The sequence below is a fragment of the Centroberyx gerrardi genome, chromosome 18 (genome assembly GCF_048128805.1).
Source record: "Centroberyx gerrardi isolate f3 chromosome 18, fCenGer3.hap1.cur.20231027, whole genome shotgun sequence".
NCBI classification, from domain to species: domain Eukaryota; kingdom Metazoa; phylum Chordata; class Actinopteri; order Beryciformes; family Berycidae; genus Centroberyx; species Centroberyx gerrardi.
Window position 1 is genome coordinate 8,483,193 of NC_136014.1, and position 10,640 is coordinate 8,493,832.

General features: G+C 42.4%; 1 protein-coding gene across 2 annotated transcripts; it reads right to left on the reverse strand.

The window, feature by feature from the left end:
- Nucleotides 1–5,114: 5,114 nt before the first annotated feature.
- Nucleotides 5,115–9,169, reverse strand: hlx1 (H2.0-like homeo box 1 (Drosophila)). 2 transcript variants are annotated; one of them, XM_071919094.2, is made up of 4 exons: nt 8,606–9,169; nt 7,730–7,909; nt 7,408–7,592; nt 5,115–6,130 (listed from the first exon to the last, which is right to left on the reverse strand). In XM_071919094.2, exons 1-4 carry the CDS (start codon nt 9,045–9,047, stop codon nt 5,786–5,788), a joined length of 1,152 nt encoding a protein of 383 aa, XP_071775195.2. In that variant the 5' UTR covers nt 9,048–9,169; the 3' UTR covers nt 5,115–5,785. The 2 variants fall into 2 exon arrangements, with proteins under 2 accessions (XP_071775195.2, XP_071775198.2); XM_071919097.2 differs by lacking the exon at nt 7,730–7,909.
- Between the last annotated feature and the right edge of the window lie 1,471 nt (nt 9,170–10,640).

Sequence of the window (10,640 nt, forward strand, 5' to 3'; positions counted from 1 at the left end):
CGCTGCCTGTTTCACAGTCCTAATTAATACCAAAACCTCTGCACCCTTCACAAATTACAGCATACACCGCACGGGGTTGGCTCGAGACAACAGTCTGCAGTCTGCAATAAAACGGTTCCTTCACGGCCACATTAAAAAACGGGGCGGTAGGTCAGAGGACTTTCAGCTTATAACTGATTGCCGTTGGCCATCAGCTCGGAGCGCGGAGGCAGTGTATTATTTGAGAAGGGCGGTGAAAGAGGGCTTAAGTAGTGCTGTCCAGGTGGCGCGCTCTCTGAGGGATTCTCCTGTGTGTGAGAGCCATCCAAGGACAACCGGGAGCTTCAGGGGGAAGGGCTTCTGTCGGGGCGGGGAGGGAGGAACTGGCCGGGCCGCCGTACCCTGCTGGCTGCGGTCCGCCAGCCAGTGCAGCAGTAGGTAACTCTGGAGCCAAGGTGGAGTGAGAAAGGAAGGGAGGAAACTCAGAGAGAAACCATGAAAAATGTGGAGCATGAAAATGTCTCCCTTGGTTTATGGCAGCGCAGCCCAGCTTCCAAGAGAAACACATCTTTAAATTTAACTTGAGATGCCTCTTTTTTTTTCTCTCCTTCTTCTTTTTTTCTTCCACTCCCAACTTGCTGGCAAGGGCTTGGTTTCGAAAAGCGAGGCCAAGACGCTTGGAAACTGCGACCATGTTAAAAAAGCACTCAATAATGTGGCTTTTTGGAAATGTGGCGACAGCTTCTGTACGAGGGGCTCAGCTTTCAGCGTTGGTGAACATGTTTGGTTCAGCCTGCAACTTGGGCAGCTGGAGAATATGCCTCCGTTCCAAGTGTTCACAAAACTATTGATTTGCATGGACATGAATAAAACGCTAATTTTTGAAACAAGGAAAGGGAAAAGTGAAAGCATATTGATACTATCTTTGGCACAGATTGTTCATGAATTGGACAATCTGCAGACTGTTTTGGTAATATTTCATAACAAACTCTCTGCTGGCACTGTGGTAGGTCAATGAGCAGTTCAGTGTTTCAGTATAGTCAACAGTTCCTCCATAGCAACTTCAGAGGCAGCGTCTTTTAATTCTATTCAGGGAAAAATGTCCCAACAGGGTTTGGAATAAAGGCCATAAATAAAGCACATGATACCGGTTATTCCACCGAATTGGATTAAAATGACGGGGATGGCTGGAAACAGTTTTGGCATGCTGTCAAATTAAAGGTTTGTACCGTGTAATAATATTTTGCTGGTCTCAGGAGGAAGTCATCTCTCATACTGATGACTCTGGGTTCATTTAGGAAAGAGCATCCCAGCCAATCTCATAAATCAGTATGTTTGATGGAACAAACAGATCCACCTCCAGAGCATAGACGCATCCGTCCAGATTTACAATGACTGAATAAAATGCTCCACTGAGATGAACACGTTTTCTGTGTTTGAAGTGTAGCCGCGCCCTAAAGCACCTGAGTCTAATGTAGATGAGTCTGGTGGATGCCAAGAAGATTCATTTCTATCTGAGAGTTACAGCAATGTTCTTGGCAAATACATGAATTAGTGTATCATGTCATAAAAATGGATTATGGGATTTTACAATCGCACAAAACATGCAAGTCAAATTATAAAATATGTAATTATTGAAAAAAATGATTAATTTCATGCCTTAACAAGGTTCCTATATAACACAGAACCACCAAAAAACTAACCCCAATCTATTATCACCTTCATCATCATCATCAGTAGCAGCAGCAGCAGCATTATCTTCATCATTATCATCATCAGCATCTTCATCATCAACTTGATTATCATCTTCATCATCATTATCGCCATCATCATCATCCTCATCTTCATCACCATCATCATTATCATCATCATCATCATCTTCATCATCAGCATCATCATTGTCATCCTCACCATCAGCATCATCATCTTCATCAACATCATCATCATCATCACCATCATCATCATCTTCATCATCTTCATCAGCAGAACTATTGAACTGAACCTGTGTCTGTTTCCAGTGCCTAACAATGTGTTTGTGGGCTGCAGTTTCTCAGCCCGTTGATGAGTTATGATGCAGCTCCCCCCCCCCCCCCCACCTCCTCCAGCAGGGCCACAGGCCGCTCGCTCTGATGCATTACGGCAATGGAGGAGAAATCTCCATCAGCCTATCAAACAAGTTCACAGATAATGCCTCAAAGCGCTGGAGACGTCACAGCTTTTAGTCCCGCTAATCCCTCAACCCCTGCAGACAGAACCCCCCCTCTGCTTTCACAGAGGTAATTTGTTTTACACAGTTACTTTTTCAAAGCGTTAAATATTGGCGAATCTGCAAGGCTGGTTTGTTTTATGGGTTACCCAGTCCCGGGTTGCCAAGAGGGACGTATAGGACAGCTTTTAATGGAGGCGGAAAGGCTGACATTAAATACGGGCCAGATGGACTTTCTCCTATCCTGGTCATAAAAGTTCTTAGGACAGTTCACAAATCAAGGCCTCTCAGTATTATGTTAAGCGTTTGGATTGTTATTGTTATTTTACATTTGCAAATACTAATGTAATTTACAGCTTTTCGAGGATAATTCGAGACTCAACCCACCCAGACATTTTATATGTGAGCCTTTAACAGTTAATATTGGGTTGATAAAGTGTCCAGGGCTTTTACTACGTTCCATGGAAACTGGCTATCATAATTTCTGACAGGCAACTTTTCATCCAGCGTGAATTAAGACTCCAGATTAAGATGAGTGCCATCTACTTCATAACGGTCACAGGCCAGTCGTTTTATGAGAGGATTTTCGGTCAGATGTGGCTGTGGGGTAAAATGTCTCCTATATGGAAAAGAAACAAAAGGCAGCAGGTAGTCGTATAGCAAAGGAGGTGGAGAATGAAAAGTGAAATTCAAGATGCGAGGCTAAAACGGAAAAACGGCAGCTCTCCTGGGGTCAGTCCTCTTTCCGGAGGAGAGGAAAGTGGACCCCATAGTAGAGAGGGAGCTTCTGGTGGTCCGGGCCCGGGTCACATGTGATGCTGCTGCTAACATGATGCTGAAATATCAAAAGGCCAGGACTTGATTCAGCCTCGCCACATTCAGCTAAATCGAGGTGTTGGAGATTTGTTTTTTTCAATTTCAAATTGATTAACAGATCTCAGCACTGACAATATTTCATAGATAAATATTGTTTTTGAATACATTGTGAAGCTGTGAAATGGTTGTTTTAGTTTACATCGGTTGTAAACAAAGAACCAAAAATAGACCAATCTTATTTCCCCTATCCAGTTCCACCAGGCTTATTTTTCCATCAACAAATCTTTGATAGCCTAGGCATGCATGATATACAAAATCATGGAGTGAGAGATTAATATACAAATATTATGAAGGGTAAATTATAATTTTCTGGACATCAGGACTCTTCAATATATGCATTTACAAGCATAAACACACAATATCCTGGCTCTAAACTCATATGTTAGAGCCAGGATAGGCTCTGTACTCGGTGTTATGCCATGACTGGATTATGACTGGGTTTGGAAAAAAAAAAGTCATAGTTTTCTGGGTAAGTGAGCACTTTTCTGTACTGAAAAGGTTGATAGAGCTACAATTTGGGGAGGATTTTAACATTAGACAAAATTACTAACAATTACTGTATGATAACTTGCATAGACATGAAACTTGAGCTTTGTTAACACATTCTAAGTTCCAGTTTATATTTAGAATGACTAAACAGCCAGTACACCGCCTGAAGGATGACAGTGAGGATTTGGCATTGTTCAGTGAAAATAAGACATCATGGGTTATCCCAGATTTATAGGGGTCTATTAAAATATAATTATTCTCACAGTCACAGATAGACTTAATAGACGTGTGTGTGTGTGTGTGTGTGTGTGAGCGTGTGCGGGGGGGGGGGGGGTTTCTCATGACATCATGTCGTTAAACCTCCTTAAACAGGTTTAATTGTGCAGTAAATATATGGAATAGATGTATAACCTTGGTCTTTCAGCAATAATGTGGATTTTTTTTTCCAATGCTTGTTTTATATTTCGCTCCTTTACCATCGCGATAAGAGTGATTGGGAAATTATATTTCATCACTGAGTGCCAGCTGACGTCAGCCTACTCATGTTAGCCATCAGGCTCATCAGACATAATCCTCCCTATACATTAACATAAGATGGGTCGAGGTGAGCTATCAAACCGTGGTATTCAGCAGCCAAACTAAATGCCTTCGCAAAGAATGGCGAGGGAGGCACGAGGTCTATAAATGGAGGAGCTGTTTGATTGTATCTGTGCCTGGATACATAAAATATACTCATCCGGGTCGTCGCTGATATCTGGAGCCAGTAAATGTATACAAACTATAAATCCCCCTCTTCTCCCTCGCTCTCTGCGCTGCCAGAGCCGCGACATCCTCAGGAGAAATTTAGTACATTAACATGCTTAGGCCTTAAGATGTGTACATTTTCATTTATCAAGATCTTATGATTTAGTCGACGAACGATTTGGACTATAGTCTCATTGACCCTGTGATCTGCCTGTTTAAAAAAACACAAGGGTTTTCTTCAATTTTATTTTCATTTTATTTTATTCTATATATAGCCTACTTTTGAGGAAGGAGCCATGGTAGAACTAAATAATTGTTAGGCTACACAAAAGTAAAAATGAGTTTCCCGCACATGTATGCAAATGATGTGCGATTCAGGGAATATAGCCTACTTTCGACAGTATATTCTCACTGTTTTCGTTTCCCACTCATATTTATTTTGTTGCACACTTCAGCAAATTTGGTTGGGCTGCGTCAGTTGCATGTGTGGATCTGCCACCGCATTATTACAAATTTCCTTTTAATAAGCAATGCTCTTCAGTAGGACCAATTGCATCGCTTAAAAATGCAAGTTGTGCAACTTCTCCTTGAATTCCTGTTAAATTTGAGGCAGGATGACACATCTTTTACCCTAACTGACAATTACTTCCTTTTACTGGAAATAAAGGAAATAAATAATAGCCTAATGAATGATAGTAATAATAATATTAATAATAATAATAATAATAATAATAATAATAATAATAATGATAATAATAATATTAATAATAATAATAATTATTAATGCAATGTGAATTGATTCAATTGTAATCCATTTTTCAAAGTAAGAAACATTTTATTTACAATATTTTCAGTGCAAATTATTATTAACAAAATAGCACAACTATCTATCCGGACAAAATACATGAACACTGTGTGATGTTCTGAGATTTCATAACGTGGAACAAGTGGTTCATAACCTAATAATAAAATTCACAACCGCATATTTCCTTGAGATAAGGAAGAAATCATGCACACAAAAGCTCTTGAGAGGAAAACGACAAGGAGTCAGTGGAAGCGGCCTGTAGTGGGCGTCAAACTGTTAATCTAAATTTGAACTTGTAGTTTTTATCTTTATAATGGAGGGAATCAAGCAAAAAGTTTACTTGGATGCCATAGCTATGTAAGACATTTCACATCAGGGGAGCAGTCAGGACCAATGCTGATAGTTTGGTGACCTGTGTCTATAAGAATTTATCACATTGACTAAATGATAATATTTTGTTAATAGTGAGTCATTGCTCCACTTGTTCTCTGAAATATAAACGGGTTTGAAGGTTTTTGGTGGCAAGTGATAGTCTGTTAGCTGCACCATACCTTAGTGAACTGACGCCCATGTTAAAGCCACTCCAGATGCGTTTCAACACCACTGTCATTCTTCTATCAAAAGAGTAAAACACGGTCAAAAATTATTGTTCATAAACTAAGGCGACACCGGCTGCTACAGTCCGTTCATATTAATATCTGTGATGCCACTGTGTCTGTAACCGCCCCGACTGTCGCCGTTGCCGCCGCCGCCGCCGTCGTCTCCGTGCTGCTGCCGGGGCCGGTCCCGCTCATGATGACGCTGGTCTTGTTGTGCTCAGAAACGTCCAAATGTCCAGAGTTTTCCTCCTGCCCCTCGTCGGACTCTGACTCGCTTCCCGCCTCGCTCTCGCACTCCGACTCGTCCGCCTCTTTCGGCTCGCGGGCGTCCGACACAGACTTGTCCGGCTGCTCCTTCTCCTTGTCTTTCTGCGCCTGGGCCTCCTTGGAGTGTCTCCACTTCATGCGCCTGTTCTGGAACCACACTTTCACCTGCAGACACAGCACGTGCACGGTTATGTGGGGCTGACATGCAGTCATTATTAGGCTACTACATGGCCTTAAAAACACTACCCAAAAGTAGTCCCAATATTTAATAGGCTGTCATTTACCACCAAATCCTCTAAACTCTCTATTTATTGCTATTCATTTCTATATTGAATAGCCTACATTTCTGGCCACAAGTTGAGCAATGCCTGATAACTGACAAGATAGGCCTATTATTTTGTCAATGTGATAAATTATTTGACGTAGCCTAACGTTAGGTCGCCGTCGTTTTTTCAGGCCTATGGCTTCCAAATAAATGGGTGTTTTTCTTGCTCTTTTCTCACACCAAACGTTTATTATTTCGAGAGGAAGTGCTATAAGATGTTGGCATTGCTGTGCTGCTTTGCACCTGGAGTGTAGGCCTATAGCATGTTGCTGCTATTATATTACAGTAGCTATGTATATATTAAAATACAAAAGAACAATTAAACGATTTTTTTTTTTTTATTCCTCCGCCAACAAATGTAGTTATCTACCGTTGGTTTTGACGTGTTGCTAGGTTATGTTTGTGACGTCTTTGTAATTGAAGCAATGTAACCTATGACGGAATGTAAGCAAGGCGGACTGATATTTTACAGTGAGGTGTTGCTAGGTCACGAGTGCCGTTGTGGTGAGATTCGGCACTCCAGTGGAACGCCTCTCGGCCAATCATATTGCTCGATCTGAACTAATGTTGTATGATGTAGGCTAGGCTACTTCAGTAGGCTAGTAAAAGGCTGGGTCAGGAGTTCAGAATATTTACTTAATTCGGTTTAATTCTAAAGTTTTTTGTTTTTTTTTAATCTTATAGCCTATTTAACCCAATGCACAAATGACTTCTAAAATGCAAGTTGCAAAATGTGGCTTATTTGTTTTATGAAAATCAATTACAAAGCTAATGGGAAAAAAATAGCCTAGCTCCTGCAGGCCTATACTGTAACTTGTTTGTTTTCATGTTGGGTCTGCTTGGCCTAGACATAAGGAAACGGGCCCATGAGCATGCAATAAGGTTTATATTGCACAGTGTATTACCGGGTGTGTCTCAACAACATGAGGACACATTTCACTGTCACTGTACTGTCACATCTTTTCATTGGGCTGCAACAAAAAAAATAACCACCTACACAACTCATTTTATTTTGATTGCAGCAGGGCTGGGCCTACTCATTACACCCAGCATATAAACCAACAGGTATGCAGGTTAAAATACACCTAACTGCATCGAGGTCAGCATTGCATCTCACCTGAGCGTCTGTCAGCCCGAGCATTGCAGCCAGCTGTTTTCTGTCAGGCTTGGTGACATACTTCTGTATTTCGAACCTCTTCTCCAGTCCTTTTCTCTGCAGGTTTGAAAACACCGCCCTCGACCATGACCTTTTCCTCTTATACGTCTGTGGCATGGTGTCTTTTGTGAGGACAGCATATGGACCTGCGTATGAAAAGAGGGGAAATAGGGGGTAAAATGAAAGGGTCCAGTCATCAGAGGAGAAGCCAGCGCTGTAGGCATCACAGACAGCCACAACAGGCCAATTCCCTGTGTGTATTGCTCCTATATGTGATGACTACCTGGGAAGGTGTCCTGAAACTGATGCTGGCCTGAATGCCTGCCGCTGCTGCCTAGTGAACTCATCATGGCGGACGCGTCGCTCATCCCGGGCTCTATGGAGGAGAAGTACTGGCTGGCCGGAGGCTGAACGGGGACGTGGATCCCTGACTGACGGTTCGAGCTAACGATGGACGTGAGATCTGTTACAGAGCGAGAGATGGGCTTCAGTAAGGAGAGAAGTATCGCACAGGCAACCTGCATTCAGTGAAGACTATCAAAGACTAGTTCTCTTTCTATTTCTCCACTGTTTCTCTTTGGTGTGGCGGGGTGGTCTAGTGGTTAGAGAGACTATCCCTCAATGGGACGATCCCGAGTTCAAGCCCCCCGGCTGAAGTGTCCTTGAGCAACACACTAAATCCCTACCAGCTGCAGGGCTGCTGTTCTGTATCTGAGCCTGACCTCTGACCTCCCTGTGGAGGGGGGCAACAGAAAAGAGGATTTCCCTATGAAGTGCATATTATTAGGCTATTTACACTGTTGCACTCTTGCTCTGTGAACAAGTCTTCCAGTGTTATAAATTGGCCCAGGTAACTGACTTTGCACATGTGCAACTTTAAAGTTATTATAGACGCCTCTGCTTTGTTACTTTCAATTTCTAAAGGTTGAACTTGATGTTGCCTGCATATCATGTATGTATGTATATGCTTAAAAATAAAAAATATATATCAGAACTTATGTTGCCTTGTGTTTTTGTTACTTGGATAATGCTAAAATCAATACAGCACCTTTAAAGACATTAAACACATCTTCCTTTATTGCTCTCTTTGGCTGATATATCACAGGATGGTTTGCTAAGCCAAATGCCAAATATCTTTATTATTTTATATTCTGCTCACCTCTTAATGACGACGTTTCTTTGTGTTTTTGATCAAAGTCTGTCGACAATATCCGATCAATTCCGAATTTGAGGTCTTTGCTTGAGGGCGGCGGAGCTTGCTGGGAGTTAAACGTCGTTCTGGACACCGAAGTCAGCTGTAGTCCGTGTCTGTGGTACGGAGACGCCGCAGTCACTCTCGCGCCGAACACCGACGGCTCCGGCGCGACCGGAGAAGGGCGCAGCGGGGAGCTGCCGGAGTGCCCCTGAGCAGCGCGGTGGTGTCCCATATGCACCATGAGGGCCGACGATCCCGGGATGTTCTCCGCATCTCCAGCCTGCAAAATGTCCGCGATGCAGAACGACGGCTTCTTCATGGTATCCACGGCAAAACCCCCCGCGCAGTACGCGGACCAAAGGCTAAAATTTGATGCGTAAAACGGATTGAGCCCGGCCGTGTACATCCTGGAGCCTTTACTGCGCCTTATTGCTGGTGAAAAACGACGAGAGGGTGAAAGGGGACAGGCATGTATGAGGCAGGAATAGTGTTTTAGGGGGAGATGAGCGTCCTCTTTGTGTAAGTGCCAAAATCGCTCTCCCAACTCTGAAATCCTAACCCAGTAGTTCCACACCGAAGTTCCTTCTCTGACACTGATTGGTTGCTTTCTAAGCCAATGGATGTTTTGTATCGCTCACATCACGCCCTTGAAAATGAAGATGATGTGTAGCTGACACACACGTACGCACACACACACACACACACACACACACACACACACACACACACACACACACACACACACACACGTCAATGAGCGGGACAGTTTGAGGGAGCAATTTTGATCCCGAGACGATGGATTGATGTCTTGATCACCACACACACACACACACACACACACACACACACACCACTACCACCATAACCGCCATCATCATGCCCACTCCCATATTAATTTCGATTGTTTTTTTACGCAAATTATGTCCTTCTCCAACAGCCCGCATGCGCAATGGCTCCCAGTTTCAGAGGCTGGGTGAGTATTTATTGGCTTGTAAATAGAATATAGGCCGATATAGGGCCAAAATTACGAATGTGTCTTTTTCAAATAATTCACACAGTAGACATAAGTGACAGAAGATATATAAAAAAAATCAAATCGAATAATAGGCTTCATAGCAATATCACTCCAGTTGAAATGGTGAAAATAGGGATAATCTATAGCCTATTATAATAATATAATAATAATATACTGTTAAATATTAAAGTGCAATTCCAGGCTAGGGCGCCGAGTCCGGCAGAGTCTCTATTAGGTCCAAGTCATCCTGTTGTTGATGGGCTGTGATTCGTGTTAAATGAGCGGATGTGCCTGCTAGATTTGTCCCAAAATAGAACCTGTTTTAGTATTTTAGGATACAGCAGAAATCCTTATTTCTTCCGGAGCAGAGGGGGGAAACTTTATAATGACTGTTAGAACTTCCTTTTTTCAATATTTGTGCAACTTTATCTCGACCTGCAAGTTGCACGGTGACGCAAATCCGTCCCTGCGCTCATAATAAACAGAGGAAATCTATTCCCCTCCAAAACGAAAACACAATTAACTTCAGAGGCGATACTTCATCCGCAAGGCCCCTCCGCATTCACACGTTATGGACTCGGGCTCATAAGCCTTATTGAGCTTTTACAATCACTGTTTGAATAGTAGAAATAGGAAAATGATATTATTATATTATTATTAAAATTAGAAGTTGTCAGGTCGGTGACAAATATTGATGGCACTGACCTAATATAGGCTACATTGGATATTGATTATGTTATAATATAGGCTATTACCCATGAATCGTAGGCTTACAATTTGCGTCGATAATAAACTTAAATGATGTTATATATAATTTCTATATTTTAAACTAGAAAAAAATGAACTCTCTCTCTCTTTCTCCCCCTCTCTCTCTCTCTGTGTGTGTGTGTGTGTGTGTGTGTGTGTACTGTTACCCCCCTCCCTTAACTCTCCGATTGCATGTTTCTCTTGCATGTGTTGAAACAATGGCTTCTGAAGCTCGCG

Coding starts and splice junctions, on each gene's coding strand:
- hlx1 (XM_071919094.2), bottom strand. CDS start 9,047: ATGTACACGGCCGGGCTCAATCCGTTTTACGCATCAAATTTTAGCCTT. Junction 7,593..7,729: donor GTTTCAGGACACCTTCCCAG/GTAGTCATCACA, acceptor TTTCATACGCAG/GTCCATATGCTGTCCTCACA. Junction 6,131..7,407: donor TCGGGCTGACAGACGCTCAG/GTGAGATGCAAT, acceptor CTGTGTCTGCAG/GTGAAAGTGTGGTTCCAGAA.